The 25,688-nt window shown below is 45.6% G+C and overlaps 3 protein-coding genes across 3 annotated transcripts; 2 read left to right on the top strand and 1 right to left on the bottom strand.

The window, feature by feature from the left end:
* Positions 117-3,526, bottom strand: LOC8084440 (heat stress transcription factor A-4d). Its single transcript, XM_002440076.2, has 3 exons — positions 3,149-3,526; positions 2,334-2,819; positions 117-1,621 (listed from the first exon to the last, which is right to left on the bottom strand). Exons 2-3 carry the CDS (start codon positions 2,589-2,591, stop codon positions 449-451), a joined length of 1,431 nt encoding a protein of 476 aa, XP_002440121.1. The 5' UTR covers positions 2,592-2,819; positions 3,149-3,526; the 3' UTR covers positions 117-448.
* Positions 9,370-13,054, top strand: LOC110430331. The gene is made up of 7 exons (XM_021447884.1): positions 9,370-10,052; positions 10,401-10,640; positions 11,115-11,204; positions 11,675-11,824; positions 11,941-12,065; positions 12,439-12,568; positions 12,667-13,054. The coding sequence occupies exons 1-7, from the start codon at positions 9,411-9,413 to the stop codon at positions 12,790-12,792; spliced, it is 1,503 nt and encodes a 500-aa protein (XP_021303559.1). The 5' UTR covers positions 9,370-9,410; the 3' UTR covers positions 12,793-13,054.
* On the top strand, positions 19,169-24,958 carry LOC8068969 (ALA-interacting subunit 1). Its single transcript, XM_002441383.2, has 9 exons — positions 19,169-19,370; positions 19,542-19,602; positions 20,010-20,068; positions 20,159-20,233; positions 20,317-20,424; positions 23,672-23,742; positions 23,878-24,181; positions 24,307-24,596; positions 24,722-24,958. Exons 2-9 carry the CDS (start codon positions 19,542-19,544, stop codon positions 24,780-24,782), a joined length of 1,029 nt encoding a protein of 342 aa, XP_002441428.1. The 5' UTR covers positions 19,169-19,370; the 3' UTR covers positions 24,783-24,958.

Below are 25,688 nucleotides of genomic sequence, written 5' to 3'. Positions count from 1 at the left end.
AAATACAGTTAGAGAATAATTTAAGAGACGAATCTTTTGAGTCTAATTAGTCCATGATTAGACACTACTTTCTAAATAAAACAAAAATACTACAGTATCTGTTAAATTTTAACACCTTCAACTAAATATGACCTTAGGTATTATAAGATGCATCCGATAGGATTTATCAGAAAGGGGTACACACTCAAGCACAGCAACGGAAGAGCTTAAGGACTGCAAATAACTGAATCTGTGCTCCTCTAGCTCTACATAATCGACTTCAGAACAAGGACACAATGTACATGGGTCAGCAGATAATTTTACCTTTTACAGTAGGAAATGCTAGAAAAGACTTAGCTAGCTATACTATCCGGGCATTTAAGGAACTAAGGTGGCGTAAACTAGTCTATAATGTACAGCGCTGTAGCTTTACAAATGGACTACATGGGTCAGCACCGATGTTGTGATATCAGTAAGTCTGGGGTGCATAAGAGCCGTTCTCAGCTGAATCGAGCTGCCCCATCTGCTCAGTGATCTGATCAACATTGTCCTGTAGACGACGACAGCTGCGGTCTACGGCAGTCTTCACATCTTCCTTTGCTTCTATTTTACCCTCTTCGTCTTTGAGAAACTGCTCCCAGAATATATCGTTCGCCTTGGCCGGCAAATGGGAACCTTCAGTTTCACTGGTGGTCTCATCTTGTGAAGTGTCGCCAGTTGTGGTGTCAGAGTTCATATCGACTTCAGCTGCCCTAGGGGCATATTCATGGAGCTGTGCCAATGGCAGGATCGGGCTCCGGGCGTCGTAGCTCGGAGGTTCTGCTTGTGCCAATGGAGATGACGACTGGTCTTGCCCTGAGGTGGAAGCAAAGGGATTCTGGCAGTGGCGAGCTGATGACTGCAGATTGATACTGGTATCCATTGGTGCTGAGACTGAGAACATCTCCCCGAGACTCAGAGCAGGGCTGGGTGGTTCAGCAGCACCACCAGCGTACATGTCAATGTCATTGGCAGCAGGCGAATGGGTTGCCCTCTGGAAGAAATTCTCCAGCGACACCAAGGCCAGCTCCATCTTCTCAAACGGCTCATCATTCAAAAGGCGGATCGGAGACATGCCTGGTGTCTCTGCTACTACTCCTCCCACCGTCTGCAGGAACGACGGCACCTGCTGTTCTTCCACCTTGGGTTCGTCGGCGTCGACGAAGAAACCGAACTTCGGCACCCTCCTCTTCTTGCTGAAGTGGTCCGCCGGCGTCTCCATCTCCAGCGTCGTCGTCGTCGAGCCCGGAACAACCCCGTGTCTCTGCAGGATGTCACACAGGGACGCCACGATGTGCCTCTGGCGCTCCTCCATCGCCACCAGCCTGCTCTCCAGCGACTGCATCTGCCAGCTGATCCCGCACCGCTGCTGGTTCTGCCTCTGGAGATCTGCCAGCAGCAGGCTCTTCTCGTACTTGAGCCTGTTGATCTCGTCCTCAAGCTCGCGCCTCTCGGACTCCGCTAATGGCCCGTTCACCTGCGTCTGCAGCGAGTGGCTGTGCACCGGTTTGCGCCGGTGGATGTTCTTCAGAAGGTGCGTGTGTCCCCGTATGAAGTCGTCGTTGGCAAACTCCCATCTCTCTGGATCGATCTTTCGGAAACCCTGAAAAAGGGAAAATGAAGTTAGCAAGCAGAAAGTGAAGATACAGACAGATACCATGAGGGACCAACTGTTAAATTTAAAAAGATTTGTCATTTCAGAGCTTACGATTCCATGGTAAAAATGATGAATTTGCTAACTTGGTACCAGGCAGTCTTGGCATTGCCTTGACAGTGACATGAACATGTGTACAAGGACGGAAGGGGAAAGAGAAAAGCATTTTAGTTCTTTTTTAAAAAAAAACATTTTGTTCGGATGAAGCATGGAAAATTGCATGCTGACTTGCAATAGCAGTTCCGAACCAGAACCACGGCGAAGTCATGGAGCATTCCGTCAACCAAGCTCGAGCACCGGGAAACAAGAGGAGAGGATGATGAGAAAATAAATGGAAAACATGGGTTTCTTGCAGAACTAGAAACAGAGCATACAGAATTCCGTGCAAAAAAACATGAAAACACCTTGAATTGAATGCCATGCCACATCATGACCGTTCACAGTACGGATTTTGTTTCCAGCACTGAAATTCGAAGCACGTGTTTGGTGCCAACTAAACATGCAAAAACTGCGAAGGAAAAAAAAAATACACATCGTCTAAAGCAGATACGGATATAGGAAATGGTGAACATAGACGCGCAACAGCAACATCTCTTCACAGCAAAATTTGTGACGAAGAAATGGGCCACACATACACGGATTAGAGACTAGAGTGACTCACGTATGTGTTGAGCTGCCTGATGAAGCTGGAGAAGTTGTTGTGCTTGAAGTACTTGGGCAGCAGGTCCCGCGAGAAGTCCGGCGGGTTCCACACCACGAAGCTGGCGCCGCCGGGTCCCCACGACACCACGTGGTTCGTCGCCGGGTCCTCCACCATCTCGTAGGTCTTGATGAGGAACGGCGGCGGCGAGCTCGACCCTCCTCCTCCTCCTCCTCCTCCTCCGCCGCCGCCACCGCCGTGCGAGTTGCAACCCTCCATGCCGTCCGGCGTCCCTCCAACTCCTCTTTCTCTCCCTCGCGCTCACCGACTAATGATGCGCGTGTGCAGGAATTCACTGGGTCTCAACGCCGCTTCCCAACTCCGTCTTACTCTTACCCACCAGAATGGACTGGGCGTCGTCAGGTCCCTCGGCGCCAGGTTCGCACTGAAACTGTAGCGGAAAATTCTCGCCAAGCTGCCCCCGACGACGGCGACTTTCCGCCGGTGCTGCAAGAACACACGTAGATACAGACGCGTCGATCGGTGAGTACGGGCGAACAGGTAACCAACCGCAGCCGTAGAAGCGAAGAAGGAATCTGAGATGCAAATTACTAACAACCAACTAGGCAGATGTAACCATTTATGTGAACCAATAAAGTTTGCCTTAAATAAATTACTAAAAAAGAAACTAGGCACAGCGGCCGATTGGTTCGGGTCCAGCTCCAGTCAGGATTCTAAGTAAGAATCAAGCACGAGTTTTCGAGTAGAGAGGAATTTTTCTTCCCATTTTAAAATAAGAAGAATATAAAAGAGAAGCAGCGTCGACTCACACTCACCTAAGTAGTTATTTTAGTTACTCCTCCGCCTTTCGCTGGAATCGGGCCGCCGCCGCCGACGACGAAGATAAGAGCTGCAGCTGCTACCGAAGGGAAAGGGAGGTCACGGAAGGCTGCCCGGTTGGCGCGCGCGGGCACGAGACCGCGGCAACTTGCTAGGATTTGGCCCGGTTCGGCTAGCTCGCATCAGCTCAGACGCACGCGGCACGGCGGCAGAGCCAAGGGGCCGATGAATCGAGGGGGGATCGGGGTGGCGTGCGCCGTCGCGCGGCGGTCTTATAACGGGGGGTTGGGTTGTGTGTCCGGGTGCGCGGCGGCCACCAGGGACTCGGACGACGACGCGGACGTGGACGCCTGGACACGGGGCTGAGCTCGCTCTCGGTGGCGCCCGCGCGCGCAGCGCATCCCGGGCGCGCGCGCATCGGCGGCTGGTCGTTGCATGGGGCGCTTGAGATTTGACTGACCAATGCGTTGGCCGCTCCATGGGCCCCCTTTGCCAATGCGTTGCTTCCAGAAGGGGGAAACCGGTCGGGCGGCCGGACGGGCCGTCGTCAAAGTTCGCCGCCACCCAGGCAGCCAGCCAGCGCGCGCGCACGGGCAAAGCATGAGGTTCGGTCTCGGTCAGCACCAGGCACCAGCAGCGAGCCAGCTTTCGGTAGCTGTTGGCCGGACCGGACCGGACCGGTCGCCAGGTCGGTCGTCTGCATGAGTGGAACGGGCAGCAACAGGGCGGCGGGATCTCTCTCGACCTCCTGCAGTGTGGTGTGTGCGCATGTGCTCCGACCCTTCCATTCCATTCCCTGACTTGGAGAACGTAGAGACAGGTTCCACTCAGGGCGGCACGGCGCCACGTCGTCGCGCGATATCGCCGGAGACCGTCGGTCTCCAGTGACGTCGGTCAGCTCCAGCCAGGAGCCGGTTGGAATCTTCCAACGCCCCCACCTGCGGCATGCGCGTCGGCTGGAACACGGAGCTGCCAAGAAGCTGAAGCTGAACTGCGGAGAGCGAGCCGAATGCCCGAATTACTGGCAGGGGCAGGGGCAGGGGCAGGGGCAGGCGAGCGAGACGTACGCCTTTTTTTTTCCGGGCAAGTCGCCCGTCGGGTCATCGCGGGCAGGATGTGAATGTGAGCTCGGTCTCGGCATGCAGGCGAGCGAGACTTTTCAGCGGTGCGCCGGTGCCGGACTGCCGGCCGTGCGCCGTGGAAAAAAAGAGGATCGTGGATCACCAAGCGAGTGGCTATGGCTACGAGCGCACGCACGCACGGGAGATGACACCATAGCTGACGTTTTCCAGCGGCTCGCTCCATCGCACTCGCACAACGGCGACGGCCCGGCCTGGACGCTTCGTCCCCTGTGTCTGCGCCGCGGGTGCCATCCCTTCTTATTATTATTCTTCCTTCACTTTTTGTCCCCAAGAATGAACCAACTGAGACTGATAAGCATGACAATAATCCTGTGAGATGGAGCGAGCCACTGAAAAACGTTACCAAAACGCGTTCTCTAAGTTTCTCACGTCAAAATAGATAAAAAACAAATTTAGACACAAATCGGTTCGGACTCTAGAGAAAAGAGGGTTTCACTAGGGCCAGGCATTGTGGCTGGCCTAGCAACAGGGCAATCGGGCGAGCTCGTTCGTTTGAGTTTATTAGCCGAATTTAACAACCATTCAACAGTGTTTTTTTTTCACAATAAATCAGCCAACAATATTTTCTACTATAGCTTATCAGCCAAACGAACAGTACTTTCGGCAAGGCAGCGTCATCTTCTTCTACATTTGTTTACTCTCAAAAATTTTACAAAACTTTTCAAAATTTCTCATTAGATTGAATCTTGTGACATATGCATGGAGCATTAAATATAAATAAAAAGTAACTAATTACACAGTTTGTTTATAATTTACGAGACGAATTTTTTGAGTCTATTAGTCCATTATTAGACAATATTTGTCAAATATAAACAAAAATTGCTACAACGTTCATTTTGCAACAAGGCCTTTGTGCTTCGAGTTGTGTTGTGCCAAATATCCTCTAGCACGTCTCTTGTATGCCATGAATTTGATGGTGCAACCAGTTTCCATGCCGGGACATTTTTGCGTGTCAACAGTTCCCTTCTCCCTATATCGGCGCCTTCTTATTCTTCTAATCTTCTTCCTTAACTTTGTCCCCAAGAATGAACCACCTGTGACTGAGAAAGCATGGCAATAGTAATCCCTGTGCGCGCGTGCGATGGATCGGAGCGAGCCGCTGAAAAACGTCAGCAATGGTGTCACCGGCTCACCGCGCGGAAGGAGCGGAGCTGACTCCGGCTCAGTTCAGGTTGTTGCTGAGTGTTGTTTCTGGGGGTTCCTATCATTGTTTCTTCTAGAATCTAGATGCATGAGCATTTGACTTGTGATGGCATGCATAATCAGGCTATCAGGGGGTTTCTTCTTTATGTTATCTGCACGGGAGATTACCTAGTAGTTCGTCTTCTAGATTAATTCTGCAACTTGTGCCTACTCTGCCGCGTCCGCGTGTCTACCTACCTGCGACGTATAGGAAGGAGTAGTAAGTACTACCGGTAATCTAGAAGGGCGGCGCGCGGTGGCATGTCGTATGAACACTCAACGGTTGGTTTAAACTCGTGACGCAATGCAAGAGTCTGTTTCTCACTTCTCACTATGGTCTTTGTTTAGATATGAAAAGTTTTTGGATCTTGACACCGTAGCATTTTCGTTTGTACTTGATAGTTATTATCTAACTATAGACTAACTAGACTCAAAAAATTCGTCTTGTAAAATATAGATAAATTATGCAATTAGTTTTTATTTTCGTATATATTTAGTGCTCTATGTATGTGTCACAAGATTTGATGTGACGAGAAATCTTGAAAAGTTTTCGAATTTTAGAGTGATCTAAACAAGGCCTATATATATACACGTGTGTGATGGGCAGTAGTAGTAGTAACAAATATAAAACCGGCCGTATAGTACCTGCATTTTGTCATCCGTTTCAAAATAACAAGCGAAAAGAAATGCCTGTGGTAATATAATCCCAAAGGCATCACTAGAGATGAGCAACGGGCCGGCCCGGCACGGCCCGGCACGGGCCCGTGCTAGGCACGTCCCGAAAGGGCACGGGCCCGTATGGCCCGCGTGCCACCGGGCTGTGCCTGCACAGCCCATCGTGCCTGCCTGACGGCCCAGGCACGGCCCGTGGGCCGATTTTCGTGCCGGGCCGGCCCGAAAGGCACGAGGCCCAATAGTGCTTCGGGCCGGCCCATGGCCCAATATATGAAAAACACCAAATTTAATACAGAATTTAACAAAGCATAAATACATTACATTCAAGTCACATACATTAATACTTCACAATTCACATAACACAATATACTCTCAGATCATATTTTACTTGCCAAAAGTCACAAGTTTCACAAGTCATAGAACCTGATACTTCAAGTTTCACAAATTTCATTATACCGTGCCGACACCGTATCTGCTGTTAAAAGCGTGCCGTGCCGTGCCGTGCAGCGGGCCGAGGGGTCGGCCCAAGCACGGCCCGCAACGTGCTTCGGGCCGGCCCGGACCCAGTTAGGATCGGGCCGTGCCGTGCTCGGGCCGGGCCAAATGACCGTGCTTTGGGCCGTGCCTTTGGCCCGCGGGCTGCATGCTCAACTTTAGGCATCACATAGAACAACACTACTAGTAGTAGTATGTAATAATTTTTGGCTTTGTAGATCCATACGGCTTGAGTACACATCAACGTATCACGCACATACGGTACGGTGTCCTTTTTTTTGAATGCAAAAGGCATGAGACCTTTTTACGGTGCACATGACTAAACATGTGACGGTAAAAGATCATTGGGCACTTGGGCAGGGTGTGTTTGTTTGGTCAACCATGTGTGCTAAACGATGACGTACGTACGTGCTAAATTTTAGCTACTTTCATCAACATTGATCTTCATTTGGTTGGTGGTTAAAGTTAGCCGAAACCGTACTCTCTCCATACCCGTAAAGAAAGTTGTTTTAAACAAAATTTAGATCAAACATTGAAAATATAAATCATGAATAAGTTTTAAGTTATTGAGTTTAGAAATGTGAAAACTATATGAATAGATTTGTCTTAAGAAATACTTTCATAAAAATATATATGTATCAATTTTTTATAAATATTTTTATAAAAACAAGAACTCAAAGTTAGACTTCAGAGACCGTGTTCTTTACCCGTATGAAGGGAGTACCATGTATAGTCATCAATTTGGTTAAATATTAGCTAGTGCTAAATTTTTGCTTGACTAATGCATGGCATATTTGGGTGAGGAACAAACATTCCACTATATATCAAGTAGTATGACTCTCCAGCTAGATAAAGTTGGGCATGGGATGATGGGACAATAGAATTTTCTTTTTTGTAAATTTTGTCATGGAAAAATATAGAAACCCAAGATTCTGGAAGCAACTTTTTTCTGGAGTCAATGTCGAGTTCACTAAAAAAACGTGGACCGTATTTTCAAACTTCACTAACACGTGCAAACATGGAGTTGAACAAAAAGGACATGGCTGATCTTAGATTGTTAGTCCAAAAAATAAAGACAAAGGATAGCTGATACGCACAAGAACTAGCATAACTTATGATCTATGTATCAAAATCTGGAGTTGTTTGAAAATTATAAATTTTAAAATCTGAAACGCTGAGGTTTCTTTTCTGACTTCAGTCAAAAACAAGAAGGTTGAAAGCAAAAGGAGACTTCAATACGATCTAAGAGAGGAAGGGGTGAGTTAGGTCACTAAAGTGTCTTTTGGCCCAAGACGACACTAGATAAATATATACAATCTAACTATCAAGATGTGCACTTAAAGTTTGTCTCTAGTATTTTCGCTTACGAGATTTGCTCTAAGAACAACGTATGCTTCACGAAGCCCATAAGTGTTTAAGGATTTGATTGCTCACTTTTGCTCTCAACCACTAGGCTCCCCTTTGGATGTAGAATTTTATCCTGTTTTCTGTGTTTTTCCTATTCAACTGAATTGATTCCTATAAAGTTCCAATATGATTGTTGCAACCTAAACCTTTCAAACCAACTCTCTACATTTCTCATAAATCATACAAACTTCACAAATAGTGGTTTGGACAGTGCTCACGAGGCCTCTCTGATGTCTCCAGTTAATGCACAAAGCCATCAACCCTTTGGAGTGAAAAGAGGAGTATGCCTCTTGCAGGAAAACAAATTGTTGCAACAAAAAAAACTTCGGCAAAAGTTTGTGAAACTTTTGCAATTTTATGAAACTAGTCTTCAGAGTAAACATCTATCTACTTAATCTAAAAAACCTAAAAATGTTGAGGAATTTTCACAAACTTCTGCATAGCTTACGTAGATAAAATAACACACGTCACGATATGAGAATATAATAACTTTTTAACCTTAATTTCGATGACCTTAGACTATGTGAACAGCTTTAATTTTTTTAGCCATCCCAACTAAAAGACAAGCTTTGATACTATCAAATCTAAGTGTCGCCCGAAGTTTTTTTTATCATAGCACTCGGTGTTGAGTTAGGGCTTGTTTGGCACAACTCAATTTTATTTAGTAAAACTGTTTTTTAGATGAAGCTGACCTGTTTTACGAGCAACTTTCTAGATGAAGCTGACCTGTTTTGGAAAAAGTGTTTGGTAAAATAGATTCACCAACTACTTCATGCATAGTTGAGAGAGAGAAATGAGAGAAAAAGCTGCAATAAGCTACTTTTTTTTTAGCTTTATTCCAACTCATGTCTTTGTGAGAGGAGAGAAAAAACAACTTTACTCATGAAGCTGTTTTAGAAATAAATGTTTGACAAAAAAAAATATAGCTCACAACAACTACTATATCAAACATGCCCTTAGTTGAAGCAGTTCAAACTCGTCAAACTATTCATGTTGCCTCACATACGCTCAAGAAGATTGAAGAGAGATGTCTATTTCAACCGGAGTTGCTCAAACCATCTCCCATCGCACGCGTGACATGTCCTCACGTGCTCCCGCAGTCCCGCCACAGAAGTGAACATGTAGGTCCCACAGCGTGCCGACGTCCAATAATATCCAGCCGTCCATCCATCCACGTCGTCTCGTCGGGGACAAGCAAGACGTTATCGCCGTCGCAGCGCCTCCTCCCGATCACCCACCACCACCAGTCCACCACCACCACTAAACCCGCTTCTTCCTCCTCTCCACATCCCCCATTCCCCTCGAAGCCTACGGGCTCGGGGGGCTCCTCCCATCGAATCGGAATCGGATAGGAAGCATGGAGATCTCGCTGGAGGCGTCGTGGGTGGGCGTGCAGCGGCACGGGCAGGACCTGGCGGACCGCCTCGCGCAGGGCTTCTCGGGGCTGCTCCTCCACGCGCACCCGCCGCAGCTGCCCCCGTGGTCGCCGCCGGCGCTGTTGCCGCCCAAGATCGTCATCCCCTTCGACATCGACCTCCCCGTTGTCCCCTTCGTCGGCGGGGTGCGCCGCGCGGCCGGGGCCGTGGACCTCCCCGCCGTCGCCGTCTCGTCGCTCGTCGAGATCGGCGGCAGGCTCGGGCAGGCCGGGTCCGAGCTCGGTGCGGCGGTTCAGCAGCTCGCGCGCCTGGTGCCGGTGCCTGTGCCTGTGCCTGTGCCGTTCCTGAAATGGGAAGCCGCACAGCCGCCGACCGTGGTGGCAGTGGACGAGGGGGAGGTTGCTCTCGCTGTGAGGACGGTTGCGTCCACCAACGTCCCTTTGGAAAGGGCTGTAGACATAGGGTCCCTCGAAGTGGCAGCGGCCGCTGCTGCTGCGGCCACTGGAAGTGCCACTGCAGCTAGTGCGGGTGCGGTTGGGGCCATGGGCGACGATGGACTGGATGAGGAGGAAGACGGATTTGATTGCGAAATTGGGACATTGGAGAACTTTGAGAAGGCTAAGGTTTGTATGATCAATCGAATTCACGATGAACTTGCACATTTCTGTCACAGGATAACCTAGACTGTTATGTTCTGAAACATTTTGGTGAGCTTAACTATGCTTAAGAATATGATGCTTTGGCTATATAGTTGATTTAGGTGCTGTAAATAGCTCTCACTCATCTAATGTATCTGTTATGGGCCCTTTATGTTAATAGTTGGTTGTAATTAGCACTACCTGCAGTTCAATTATGCTGTTGCTGTATCAAAAACTTCTTTCTTATCTTCTGCTAGTCGTATGGGTATTAAATGGAGTTTTTAATCCTGATCTACGGCATAACTCATAACTCTTGTATTGATGCTGGCACAGGGCACTGTAAATATCTCAGCAACTTACAACACCAGGCACAATGACTTCGAGAGTTCAGTAGTTGCACGAGGAGACCTTTGGAGGTTAGAGTCATCGCGTGGCAATTTAAATTCTGGAAATGATAGTTCACCTCTTTTCCTTGTTCAACTGGGGCCTTTACTGTTCGTTCGAGACTCCACGCTTCTTTTGCCCGTTCATCTATCAAAGCAACACCTTCTTTGGTATGGTTATGATCGCAAGGTACTTCTCCCCTCTTTCTTTAGGCTTGATGTTATTTCGTCTTATGTATTTGTCCATTCAAATTATATAGTTACATCACTTATATTGTGATTTGTGAAGACTAGCAACCTATTTGATTGTTTTCTATACACCATGGCAGTTTTAAAGTTTAGCATGTAGTTTATGGTCATAGAAAATCTATCGCAGATGGAACTTGTTCTTGGTTCGAAGGATAGTTAATACATACAAGTGATAGCGTATAATTAAGTATTAGAGAATGCTCTCGGGCGAATCGTTCACTTCGATTCACAGTTATTTATGTTTTTGCACTCCAATGCTCAAGTAGCTCTATGGAAGACTTGCATTTCCCAGCTAAATATTTTATCTTGTTTTTGAACATTATACAGATTGATATTCAAACTTTTGTTGTTTATTTTTGTTTTTCCGCTGTTCTTTTATTACATGTCCATATTGAAATTCATGCACGTGTTGCAGAATGGAATGCACTCCCTATGCCCAGCTATCTGGTCAAAGCATAGAAAATGGATGCTGATGTCAATGATGTGCCTCAACCCTGTAGCTTGTGTAAGTGTATATGCCTTTTACCTGTCTCTCAATGCGCCATTTTATCCTATTGGTTCTACACATTTTTTTTACTGAATTTCTGGTTGCTATCAAAATTCAGTCTTTTGTGTCTAGCAAATTAACAATGCGATTGAATGATATTTGCAAATTGTCACTCCATATGATAAGAGTATTGGCTGGATAACTGGGCAGCCGGTGCCTAGTTGGCTGGTTAACAAGCTTTCATGTTTAATTTTGCCATCATGCTACCAAAGGATACATGATTCCTATCATATTGTTTTTATAGGATTGTCCCCATTAGCTGCTTGCAGGAAAATTGGGACCTCAAACTAGAGTTTTATAGAATTACTGTGCAGGACCTATAATTTGTGTGGCATGCCCTTTTGTAGAAGTACAGATTGCATCATTTTACCACTGCAGTATGACATATTTCTGCTGTTTAATGCTCTTTGCTTGGCTATTTGTTTCAGTCCTTCATGGATGTACAATTTCCAAATGGACAATTGACGTATGTTGCTGGTGAGGGGATAACAGCAAGTGGTTTAATCCCTTTATTTGGCGGGTTACTCCAAGCACATGGAAAGTGTCCTGGTGATACAAGAGTGAGCTTCTCTTTCAAGGTTAGTATATGCGTAAGCATGCTACCTGTAGCATACTAGCATCACTTAATCCTCTTGAGATCTGTTCCTAATTACTTCACCTGCCCCTTCTTATTTCTACTCCATTTCTTTTGAAGAACAAACAAGGTACTAGGTTCACTCCAACGTTTCAGTGGCCTGACAATTCCGTTTCACTTGGAGTTGCACAAGCTGTAGCATGGAAGAGGTCTGGCCTTATGGTGAGGCCCAGCATTCAAATCAGGTAGATAAATATAAGCACTTGCTCAGTGTTATACTTAGCTTTTGCTTTTCAAGATAAATGAGGTTATTCTGAGTAGCTTAGTAAAAATGTGGCCTGCTGTTAGTCACAATACAGTGACATCTTTTGTTGGATCCAGTCTTGTAAATATTTTTGTTGGTTAGGAAAGCTTTGGCAGATATACTACATTCTACCATAGAATACAACCTAAGAGCATGTTCATTGATCTTGCTCATGTCATTTTACTTTTTGGCCTTCTTTAAATGAGTACAAATATGGGTGGTGCTCGATGCTCATGCCATTGTATCAATCCCTTCTTTTCAAGTTTATTTTAGTTGCACACTTCCGAGCTTATTAACCGAAGTACATGCACCAGTGTTTGCCCCACTTTCGGAGGAAGTGATCCTGGAATACGCACCGAGTTTGTCCACTCTTTGAAAGACGAACTCAGCGTAATGTGTGGTTTCTCTTGCTCACGACATCCCTCAGCATTCACATCTCTCTCTGTAAGCACTCCAGCTCTTCTCATGTATAAGTTGCATGTAATCAAATTGCACTGTGCACGCCTTACCGCTAACCGAGGCATTGAATGGTGCTTTGGCAGCTTGGGCGATCCAAATGGAATGGCCAGGTCGGCAGTTCGGGACTAGTAATCACCTTGGAGACACCCCTTGACAACATGGCAAGGCCTTCTTTATCTGTTCAATTGAACGGGGGTTTTGAGTTCTGACGTCCCCCGTCGTGAGCTCTGGATACAACTGTATATACCGTATCTCATTTCGAGAAGATGATACCACTGTATATATTGTACGATCCCCGTAGACATATAGCTGTGTTTCAGTAGATATCTTCCCAACGAGTGAAGTGTATAGTCCAAAGAAAACAGAAAATGGCCTACTGTTTTGGTCCACTATGAATAAATTTGAAGGCTCATATGTCGTGCGTTACAACTATTTGTCTTAATAACAGCTATACTCCTATGTCAATCTTTTTATACGTGTCAATTTTTTTTTACCATTTATGCGATATACAGAAGGTCATCACATCGATCCTATCGAATGGGACATTGAGAGTCAGGGTCTGCCTGCCCCAGTTCAATTGGGGTGGCTCCTTTTATACCCTCGATGGTAGCAGAACAAGGTTCACGAGCTAAATGAGATTTTTTAATCAATATTTTAATATTAACCTGGTTTGAAAAGGTTTTTTTATATTAAATCTTGTTTGTTTGGCTGATAAGACATGGTAGAAAGTAATATTGGCTGATTTATTGTGAGAGAAAAACACTGCTGAATTGTTGGTAGATTCGGCTGATAAACTAGTCTATTTGGTTGCATCAGTAAGATTAGTACTAAAACTACTTGGTTGCGCCACATGTACTAGTCCGCACAAAGACGGCCACCGTGGCGGCCAAGACTAGCGTGGCGGGCTAGTGGGCCCTACCTTGTTGTGCTATGCCTGCTCGTCTTGAAGGAAGCTCAAAGGCATAGTCCTTGAAAGGTGTGGGTCTGAGGTACCTATGTAGGTGTAGGATGTTATCGAAGAAAAAGGTAGACCCTGCTTTAAGGATTCTATATTATTGGGTTGGTCCTTCGCATCCTTCCTGCTTTAAGGATTCTATATTATTAGGTTGGTCCTTCGCATCCTCCTTTCAGATCATATTATCATAGTAACCACTAGTGAAAGTACTCCTAACTTTCGAATAAAATCCATAAAATTTTTCCACATCTTTCTTAACATTACTCCAATTACAGGTAAACTTCTAACTTTCGAATAAAATCCATAGCACTTTCCACATGTTCGTTTGTATTATTTTACCCCTTTTTTATCATAAAACAGCTTCAAACAGCTCCTTGAGCTGCTGGTGCAAGAGGTGTATTACTGTTGCAATATTAAATACAGAATTATTTTGTTCTTAACATCGTGGTTGCCCTTATGGTCTCACTAGGTCATTATATTGTTGCCAGCACGGTGTTCACCGCCTGAGCCGAGCCATCGCACCACCGTAATGCAGCGGATGTGATGCGCACGGCCGGCGACGTTATATGGCCTGTCCTGATCGTGTATTGTCTCCACCTGTACAGTGGGAGTGCTGCAGTATAGCACGTATTTATTCCCTCAGGAACAAGACACCAATTTTTTTTAGCACACCGTGCCAAAACAACGCCAAAAAGGTGGGCACCGTCGCTGAGCTAGCGGTCGACACATCAAAGCGAAGCGACGAGCCGTCGATGGCAATTTGCCGAGCATAACGCTACCGAACACCTGACCGGTGCAACTGGCACGACAGGGGAGCTCTGACACCGACGTCGTCGCAGCAGCGTTATCTATTGCATCGGCGTCACACTTTTTTACAGTTACAGGCATGAACTTTTTACACTGTTTTCAGCTTGTCCATGCACAAGCACGTACACACCTTATTCGACTCTTTCAACATTTTCGATGCATGTGTCATTGGCGTGCTTTGTTTTATCTCAACAACTGGAAGAAAAAAAAACCGTACAAGTAGCAGTAGCCAGTAGCGAAACGAAAGAAATCGCGCCGGATCGAGTCCTCGGCACGGCTGCACACTGGTGTTCTTCGAGAGCACCACCGTACCAGGCAGTGAACTGAGGCTAGTCGCTAGTGCCCGACGCCAGGGCTGGGCACCGACCGCATCAACCGCGCGGCCCTGCCAGTGGCCGCGAACGCCCTCGGCACCGCCGGGACCGCCGACGCCGCGGGATCCTCGCCGCCGACGACGCTCGGTGGCGGTGGCACTCTGAGCACCAGGTCACCCTCCAAGTACATCACCTTGCCCTCCGCCAGCAGCAGCTTGCGGCCGTCGCATGGCGAGCAGCGAGACAGGAGCAGGAGCAGGCACAGGGCAAGGCACGCCCACACGCGCCGCAGCGACGCCGACGACGACGACGACGCGGCCGCCTTGCCGCCGATACTGCCGCCGCCGCGTGAACCCATTGGATTGCTGGAGACCTCGAGGTGGTGGTGGGCGGCCGGCCGGCGTTGCTTGCTCTGCTCTGCTCTGGTCGTTGGAACTTGGAAGCTGGAAGAGTGGCTCGGCCTGCACTGTTGTTTATAGGCGGCGGCGCCGGCACCTTCTGCTTCTGCTTCGTTGTTGCTCGGACAGGCAGGCTTTGATGGTGGGCTACCTGCGGGCTGCGGCTTTGGTGGTGGCGATGGGGCCGAGCGCCGCGCTGAATTTATAGGCCCGCGGCGCGGGGAGATTCCTCGTCTCCGGTGGAGAACTCTTCGCGACTAACTGCCGGCCACCAAAACTAGTATCTTTCTCTATAGACGGCAGCTGGGTTCTCAGCTTTTCCGCTCATGTCTTTCTGGAGTACTCTACCAAATTAAGCAGGAGAATTCTGTATATATATATATATGTAGCCATGCTACATAGTTATAAAATTCCGCTCTACTGTTAAAGCTGCCGATCGAAGTGGAATTCCCGGTGTTCTTTTTTAACGACGGACGGCGGCTGATTCAGAGGTGACTGTGACATCTCTGTGTGTACTACCATTTTCAATCTGAACATGTCAACCAGCTGACTACCGAGTTCTTTTGTTATTAGAGATAACAGCATGGGCAGTTAGTTGGAACGTGTGACTGATTAGTTTTTTTTACGTCAACGGTTCTAACCAAACTACATTTGGCAAACTTGCAGCATCTTCAGTGCAAAGCTTGCGATAATCCTCAGTTAAGTATGCAACGACGACTTGTCCAAAAAAATGAATATATATAAACAGTTTAAACACTCGTGTGTGGGGTGCGTACGTACGTGTGCGTCAGGGACGGAGTTCTTGACCTATGAGGAGAGGAGGATCACGAACAAGTAACCTAGCCAGCAGCTATGCGAATCGAGATGTCGGCATGTGCTAGCCACTGGTTGCCATAGGGAAAAACCGAAGGAATCGCGGGAGAAACGGACGGCGGCCAGCGAAAGGGAGGCCAAATCTGACTCGAGAACGCATTGTCAGGGCCGTAGAGTGTGAGAGAGAGCGGCCAGGATTAAACATGCATCCGGCCATTGCTGTGTTCGTTCTTCGATCTTCTCGATCTGTCTCCATCTGCTCGATCGCGTCCTCGTGCAAGCCAATGCAATCAGGCGTCCTCGTGGAAATGGCATATTCCTTGCCCTTCCTCGATCGCCTCATGCATCGTCTGACTTATTATAAACCTTGTTTTTAATTGCCTATAAGACGTGGTTTTTTTTAGGTTATCATGGCCGACCGCGATAGATTTGCAAAAGGGGAAGGAAGCATGGGAGAAAACAATGGCTCACAAAGTTCAGCAAATGGCGAGTTTATTTGCATCGTTGATTAGGTCTTTAGTTTATCACAGGATAACTCAATCAGCTTCGCACAGAATATGCCAAGGGACGGAGACTACTCATTGCGTGGCCCAAGATCCTTTCTGCTTTTGACTTTTTAAAGACAAAAACTTCACGAAACTGCTATCGCTCAAGAAGTCAATATCCTCTCTGTTATTCATCAGAGAAAGAGAGAGAGAGAGAGAGTTGGAGAACGACTGCCATTGCATCAACAATCGGACGGCTAGGGTTGAAATGAATTAAGCGATGGCGCAGCATGATCCAAGCAATGGGCAAGGACCCCAATATCCTCCGTGCAGGTGCAGCTACAGCCAGTAACTTCTTCCTTCGAAAAGTCCAGAGGATCAGTCGATTCACGATCACGACGGCAACAGCTCTGAACCGTCGGGCGCTGAACCTCGGACGACATACTACATGTCCCTGTCTCTCCAGCTGCAGCCCAGCCTTGCAGGGCCTCTGCAGCTCCAGCTAGCGGCTCCATTCGCTTCACACTTGCCAATTGCATGCCATGCGCAGACGCACGGGGTGGAAGTGGAACGGAGCACATGCATTGCGCACGCTCTCTCTGGTACGTTCGCGGCTCAGTTTAATTTGGCTGGGTGTTCCGCGCACGACGAGAACAAGTCTTCATACGATCGAATACGGTGAGAATACGTCAAAGTTCGTTGTACACCCCTGGTGTCAAACGACGACACGTCGTTGTTGGAGTCGGAGTCTCGTCTCGCCTGGAGCGCCATATATGTGTACACAAAACACGCGCCATCAAGGTCTCTTTAGATTAGAAACAAACATACGCCTGGGCCTGGCAGTGGCTATGGACTGTCGACCTAGGCCTTGTTTAGTTTAAAAATTTTTGTAAAAAATTCAGTTTTCCCGTCACATCGAATCTTGTGGCGCATGCCGTGTCTATTTTGTAATTTTTTAAATCAAACAAGGCCCTAATCGCTTTGGGGCATTGTAAGAGGCAACGAAGAATGAAAACCACGATAAAGTTTAATGACATTGGAACTTAAAAGGCTCCCTATCTCTCAGTCAGTTCATCTTTTTCCCATAATTCACTCTCATCACTTTTTTTTTTATGTAACAGCGTTAAGTCCAAGTCAAAAAGACCATCTTACCCCTCTTGTGCGTTTTTTAGGCTTGTTGTGTGTTCAAGTTGATGCATGTTGCTACATAATCTCTCCGTCCTAAAATAATTGTTGTTCTCACTTTCCGATAAACAACTTTGACTAAATATATATTAAAAAATATTAATACTTATGATATATAATTAGTATCATCGGAAATATGTTTAAATCTAGTTTTTTAACAAACTTATTTGGAGATACAAATGTTTCATGTATTTTCTGTAAATCTAGTCAAACTTGCGACACAAAAACCCAAAATGACAGTTATTTTGGGACAGAGGGGGTATTATATATATTTTTGTCTCATTTATTTATTTGTAGATGTTTTTCCATGGTATTTTTAGCTGCTGAGCATTCGCACAGGAGGGGCAACATGGTCTTTTCATGATGGACTTAATGTCGTTGCAACAAAAAAACGACGGTAGTGTTTAGAGAACGAATGATAAAATAGGTAATAGATAAGGAATATTTTATTATGTTTTGGTATCAAATAGGTAGGAGATGTTTTCTAGTGTCAAATAAAGAATTTTTCTAGATATACAAGATATGATAAAAGCTAATTGGCCATCACCCTTAGTTCATATATAGGCTCACTGATCTTTCCAATATATGTACTAAAAATTCATGTTCATTAGATCTGAGTATTTTGCAAGCTATGGATGGCCGAAAATGTTGGCCTATTTTGGGTCCGAAAAATCATGCTCATGCCCATTCCAATGGATGAGTTGGGATTGCCTATGCATTTCCAATGAAAGTAATTAAAATAAATAATTCAAGTCGAGCTTGAAAGTATTTTTTGGACAGTTTAACCTATATCTAGGTCCATTTCACTAAGGCTCGCAGGCCGAGGAAAGCCTGACAGACTTAGGCTAGGTTCAACTAGATTTTCTTAGATCTAGGCTCCGTTTGTCACAGTCTCTCCACCAACTTTAAGATTCATTTGGGGTTTTTTTCTACCAAACGGAGAAAAACAAAATGTCACCTAGGAAGCCCCTTAAATCGTACTCTCACAAAGATTTTAGGTAGGATGAAGCAAAAAACAAGCGGCTTCTCCTCATCTTGGATGAGTCTTGCGTTGGATCCTGTGAGAGAATATTCAAAAAACTCTACATATGAAGCTATTTTACCAAAGCTTAACGGAAGGTGGAGATCCAACAAAAAATCCTTGCCCGCTGATATTACATCAACACATTGAGTCTGTTGTCCCTAACTCCATTACCTGACACATTTTAATATTCCGTAGAGAAGAGATTGAGATTGAGATAGAGACTTTATTGGCAAACCTACATATTTTAGGAATAAAAAAGCGAATAGGAACAAACGCTTCGCTAGTGGAATGGACAGAGATAGAGACTTTTGTTGATAAACCTACTCCTAATTTTATTTTTCCTTTGAGCAAAAACGTGTCACGGCTAGACTTGACAGAGTGCGACTTCTCTGCACAACTTCTCCCGAGGGTCAACGGATACTTGCATCTCCAACTATTTTCGCCGTGAAGCCATATGCATATGTTTACAATATCAGCATTAATTAATTAATAATTAAGCCTAAATATATCTTTGAGCCACACATTTTGCTGTCTGCCAATGCTCGGCTTGCGTGATCGCTCACTGGGCGTACGGCTGAGATCCACGCCCGACGTGGCGGCTCCGCCATTCAAGCGCCAAAGCCCTCGGGATAGGGACGGCACGGGACCGCGTGACGAACCTGTTCTCCTCCTCGCAGCGGCCGAACGAACGAACGAACGAACGAGAGATCGACGAACCCTCCTCGTCCAATCCCGATCCGGCCGGCCGGAGAGATCGACGACGACCTCGCTCACGATCGAGACACCATCACTCTGCCTGCGCCCTGGTAATAATTGTGTAAAATTTGCGCTGTCGTGTTCTTGGGCCTCGTGGAAATGCAGGTAGTAGGTTGTAGTGTCTGGTCAGGATTCAGAGGAGGCGATGTGTCCGTCCTTGGAATTCGATCGTGCATGCTTTGTTGATCGCCGCCGATGTGGTTGTTGCATTGCTTGTGCAGATGAGTTTGCCAGCATCGGACAGCGACTCCTTGGCCTCGCGGCGGTCCAAGAAACCCAAGTGTATGCGGTTGCTATCCTTCCTCCTCTGTATTTATTTCTTCTTCAATTTGATCTGTCGCTGTCATGGTAACCGGTTGTTACCATTTGCTTGTGCACTTTGTACGTTGTTCTTTAGTTTGGCTGGTTGTTTGAATTTTCTCCTGCTTAATGAAAAACGCGCAACGGCGTGGTCTCAAAAAAAAATCTGTTGCTGTCATACGTTTTGAATTTTTGCCGGGGTCAACTTTCAAATTCTCTGCTTTTTGTTTCATGTGCGCCATGGTAGCTAGGTTCTCATTTAATATTAGCAATTACTGTCAAAATTTAATACTTAACATCTCAAATGTCATATGCCCAATAATATGTCTTATTAGGGGACTGATGCATGCTGTTTCTGAAATTGAATGAAGTATCTTGGATGTGAGCAGATTCTAAGTTTACCCAGCAGGAGCTTCCAGCATGCAAGCCACTGTTAACTCCTGGAATCGTACGCATGCCATCTTCTGTGATTCCAAAATTCTTTACTCTAACCATGTGCAGTGCTATCTCCTAACCTGAATATATTTGCATTGGCTAGGTCATTGGTGCTTTCTCGCTCATCGGCGTCATCTTCGTCCCAATCGGCCTCGCTTCACTGGCTGCATCACAGAATGTATGCGGCTTTCACGTTCATAATTGCTACACTATGCGATGCACTTGGTCTGATCCTCTGTTAATAACCTGATTTGCACACAGATTGTTGAGTTGATAGATCGGTATGACGCCGAGTGCGTATCCGCGAACGACAAGGTCGGGTTCATTCAGGATACCAAGACTGACAAAGCGTGCACAAGAAAGATCACTGTGAGTATGCCATGGGAATGTTTTTTTTTATTGAAACGAACAGGAGGGGTTTTTTGACCCCTACTGGAGATAAATTAAAAGTCCCTTTTAGCTCCACAGAGAGCTTGTCTTATGTTCTTTCTCTTTTTCTTCTTTTTCTGTAACCATATGCCATGGGAATGTGGGTTTATATATGCAGCTTTATACGTTTCTATGATAGCCTGAATCCATTTCCTTTTCGGTAAACGTGTCTGAGCATGTGTATCATTAAGAGGAAGACAAGTGTACGTACAATGACTGGATCATAAGACCCGGCTTACTGTCTTGGCATAGGTAGAAAGTTAGAAAGCTATTAAAAACGTTACAGAAATGACCAACTGACCTATGGCATACACAAAGGGCTACTACCCATGGTATCAAGCACGACACACGATCAAACACTCACAAAGAAAATTAAAACTTTAACCCAGACCTCAAAACGTCCCGTCAACAACATGCTTACGCAGCATATCCTTCATTTATGTTGTAGACTTGTAGTCGATGATGCATCCTCGACACTTGGCAGGCAAATGAGCACTTGGGGAATCAGCTTCTTCAAGCCCTTCTTGACATCCTACATAGTGGAGCCAATTAATGCTCAACATGACTTAATGACAAGGCACTTGTTTCTCTTGCCAAGAATTATGTTGACCTGAATTTGAGTTCTAAACACCATGACCGGTGACCATGACAAAGGGATAAAAGCTACTAGAAGAAGCGCCCAAGATGGCCTAGGTGGTAACTTGTTGTGACTTTGAAAGCCAAGGGAACAATAATGCAAAGAAGTGAGGCATTGAGTTGCCATTCCATCTAACCCAATGGAATCCAAATGACAATCTTCACTAAGTGCAACCTAGCCAGGGGTGGACACCTCCAATGAGATTTGCAATTGAGCATCAGGCGTGGGAAGGTCAACCAACTACCAGGAGGTGGAGCTATCGCCAAACCATAGCATCCCAATCCTAACTAACTAGAGATGATCTTTTTGGGTGATGCCAAGGAATTGAGGGTGTTGAGGATGGCACTGAAGATAGCGGTTATTGCACGTCAATGAGTGCATTAATGAATGGGAACCTCCTTAGGAAGGCATGGAGCCACCTCTATTGCAAAGTTGGACTTTGATGACCAACAATGACTTGCTTTATTGTGCGGTGTTTAGATGAAAGGCAACCTCCATCCTGATCTCCAACTGAATCTCACAATCTAGACAAGAAAGGGGTGATGACCAAGGTGGAAAGGGGGATTACTGCCTTGGCAACCTCGACCATGGATGATGTCATGTGACAAGCGGCAATTAAGATGAGGTTCTATCTTGGGAACCACCATTTGTAGTGGTAGATGGAGGATGCCTGGCCCTAGATCTATATCCACAAGGGGATACAACGACCCTGTCGTCCACAATGATAGCAGGTGGTGGAGAGGTGATGACTGTCGGTAGAAGAAGGTAGCTTTGAGGGTGGGCATTGGGTTAGATGAGAAGATTCAATCAAAATAGAATCAAATTACCTAGCTCCAAATTATTGGGATGGGCACAAGGTCACGCCTAGGGTTTCCCCACTGGCAATTTGTGCCCGGCCCCCTCAGGGGCGGGAGGGGCTGAGGAGGGCCAAGCACCCCCTATATATGTGCTAGATAATTTTCTCTTGTGCACATGATATTTTGCTATATAATCCAGTGAAAAATATCGATTTGTCCCACTTAATAATATATCTTTTAACACTTAGCCCTTTCTATTACTCCCTCCATTCCGGTATATCTGGCGTACACTGGTTTTTTGTTTAGGCCATAATAGGAGGCAAGATAAAGAATTGAGGGGGGCAATTAATTACTTTGTTGCTCCACTACTACTCAAAACGAAGTGTTTATTTTATCTCAAGCTTGGCCCTCATGGCCTTGTATTAAAGTGCGCAAGCTTAGCCAAATCGCAAGCTACAATGACATCCACAAAGTCGAGGAGGGGATCACTTCATGCATGCATGCGTGGCTAGCAACGGAGAGGACCAAAGAAGTAACCGTAGTTGAGAAAATTATGGAGAGAACATCAATAGACCAGCCTTAGTATTTGGACCTTCTGCCTTCCCGTTTTATTTTCTACAATCTCACTATGTAGCTTCCGAAAAGTAAGCATTTGTTAAGCAGTGGCAAAACTAGGGGCCGGGGGCTAGCAGGGGCCATGAAACCACCCCCCCCCGACCTAACATCTGACAAATTTTTACGATAAATCTGTACGTTGCCCGGGCAATTTTTTACTTTTTGTCACCCGTTTTTGTGGGCATCACATCCATCTCTCGTTTGATATGGTACTTCTTTTCTTCTTTTGCTTCTATGTTAGAAATCCACTTTGTTCATTGTCTAGATTTCAAGTAAAATACAGATTAGTGTCCATGCTCGTTGTCAGCATGTTTTTTTTTGTTCATGTGTTATTTTAATTCATGTCTTTCTCTTACACTCGCATATTGTAATTTTTACATTGATTATGTCACTGTAAATTTCTTTTATTATGGGTGTAAATATGGTTTTTTATCTGTCTCTGAAATTTGTGTTTCTGATATGTTTTCAATTTGAATTTCTTCCAATTTGCCTGCCATAGAATTAATCTGTCTCTGTAATTTGTGTTTTTTATGTGTTTTCAATTTAAATTTCTTCTAATTTGTCTTCCATAGAATTAATTTGTCTTTGCAATTTGTGTTCTTATTTTTTTCAATTTTAATTTTTTAAAATTTGCCTCCATAGAATTAATTTGTTTTTTATTTGGATCCTTTGTTTTTTTTCAATTTGAATTTCTTCAAATTTGCCTCCATAGAATTAATTTGTTTTTTATTTGGATCCTTTGTTTTTTTTTCAATTTGAATTTCTTCAAATTTGCCTCCATAAAATTAATTTGTTTTTTATTTGGATCCTTTGTTTTTTATATGGTCCATTAGATTTAGGTCTTGTGGTTTTTAAATTCGTGTGTTTGATTTTCATGTGTCATCTGTTTTGTAATTGATGCAAGAACTGAGTATTTTAATTGTTTCCGTCACCAAGGTGACAGGAGCCTTTAAATCACCCATGTTTTCAATAGACAGATTCAATTTTTAAACACCTTTGCTGCAATCACTCAATAATTGTTTTCGAGTGAAAGAGAGGTTGAATATGTTGTCTCCGCGTGTTGCCTTAGTCTTGGCCCTCCTGAGTTGTTTGTCTAGTTTCTGTTGGTAAGTAACAATGGTGGCGTATCATTTTTCAGGTGCCAAAGCCAATGAAAGGGCCGATACACATATATTACCAGCTTGAAAATTTCTATCAGAATCATCGCCGGTACGGTTAACCCTAGAACTTATTGCTTATATAAACTCTGTCATGTCAAATGATTTCCCGCGTCAGGCGCACAAACAGGCTATTCATTGTCGGCCTGAATTCTGTATATCTATCATCATGTAACGTTAACCCTAGGTACGTGAAGAGTCGCAACGACAAGCAGTTGCTGTACAAGGATGCTGCGAGCACGATAACAAACTGTGAGCCTGAAGCCATCAGTGAAGACGGCGGCAAGCCCATCGTGCCCTGCGGTCTCATCGCTTGGAGCTTGTTCAACGACACCTACTCCTTCTCTCTCAACAAGAAGGCCGTCGAGGTGAACAAGAAGAACATTGCCTGGGACAGCGACAAGAACAAAAAGTTTGGCAGCGATGTTTTCCCCAGCAACTTCCAGAAAGGGGGACTGATCGGCGGTGCTAAACTGAACGAGAAAATACCAGTAAGCTAGCTATAGTACTGCATCAACAGCTTCTGATCAATAAGCATGCATCAGAGATCGATCGAGCTGAGTTTCATTTGTTCCTGGATCTGATTGGCTTGCTCTTTTTGATCTGTTTGGATCAGCTGAGTGAGCAGGAGGACCTGATTGTCTGGATGAGAACAGCGGCCCTCCCGACGTTCAGGAAGCTGTACGGCAGGATCGAGTCGGACATGATGGCGAGCGACGAGATCACTGTGGTGATCCAGAACAACTACAACACGTACAGCTTCGGGGGGACGAAGGCGCTGGTGCTGTCCACCACGTCGTGGATCGGCGGCAGGAACAACTTCATCGGCGTCGCGTACGTCGCCATCGGCGGCATCTGCCTCTTCCTCGCCATGGGCTTCGTCATCCTCTACGTGATTAAGCCAAGGTGATTAAAGTCGATCGTGTCGATACTCATGATCTCATCTCATCAGGTGATGTGTTGCACATTTGTTTCAACCAAACTATATACCGTGCTGAAGCTACTGTATGTTTTTTTTGCTCATTTTTCAGGGCCCTTGGAGACCCTAACTACTTGTCATGGAACAAAGAAAACCCAGACCATCCATACTGATTGAAAGCCGCTGCTAGGTCCTATGACTTTCAAAGCAGTCACTCCAATCTTGAGTCTTGTGTAATTGATTCTTAGGACTTGTTTGGAAACACAAGAAATTTTTCCTATATATCCTTATATTTTTCCTATAAAATTGAACTGATTCTCTGTAATATTTTTATGAATTTTTTGCGTTCCGAACATACCCTTATCATCTCGCTCATAGACAACAACATGTAGGCAGGGCAGTTTATTTATAGCCTGGGCAAAAGCCTATTTGCTTGTCCGAAAAATCATAACTGAAAAAAAACACTGTTAAATAGCTAAGCTTGAGCAAACAGGGGTTTGCAGGCGATGCCGCCGCCCGTCCCGCCGGTGTTTGGCATCTGCTTGTGGGCCGAAGCCCGAAGGGCACGCGCTTGCGCTTGCTCCTGGGCTGCGTGTGCGGGTCCGCAGCCCCCTGCTCCGGGCCGGCTTCGGCCTCTCAGGCACGACGACGACGTAGAGCTACGTGCAAGAAATCGGACAACGACAGGGCGGCCGTTGAAGCAAGACTGACTTTTTTTTCCTCATCTCAATAAAATAATAAAAAAAAAAAGACTGACTTTTTGAAAGAAAAATAAAGTGAAGCAAGACTGACTGAGACTGTCACTGAGCCAGAGGGCCCGGAGAGAATGGAGAGCCCCCCACGCAATTCGGCGCGCTTGCTTCACGTCTCTGCCGTGATGGAACGTCCTGGGGGCCAAAAAATCGCCAGATCAGACGTCGGCATGTCGCTCTAGGGGCTCGGATTCATACACCAATGCCTTGTTTAAGCCTTGTTTAGTTCCAAAAATTTTGCAAAATTTTGCAGATTCTCCGTCACATCGAAACTTTAGACGTATGCATGGAGTATTAAATATAGATGAAAATAAAAACTAATTGCAC

The sequence above is a fragment of the Sorghum bicolor genome, chromosome 9 (assembly GCF_000003195.3).
Source record: "Sorghum bicolor cultivar BTx623 chromosome 9, Sorghum_bicolor_NCBIv3, whole genome shotgun sequence".
Lineage (NCBI taxonomy): Eukaryota > Viridiplantae > Streptophyta > Magnoliopsida > Poales > Poaceae > Sorghum > Sorghum bicolor.
This window is presented reverse-complemented; position numbering and strand designations above follow the sequence as displayed.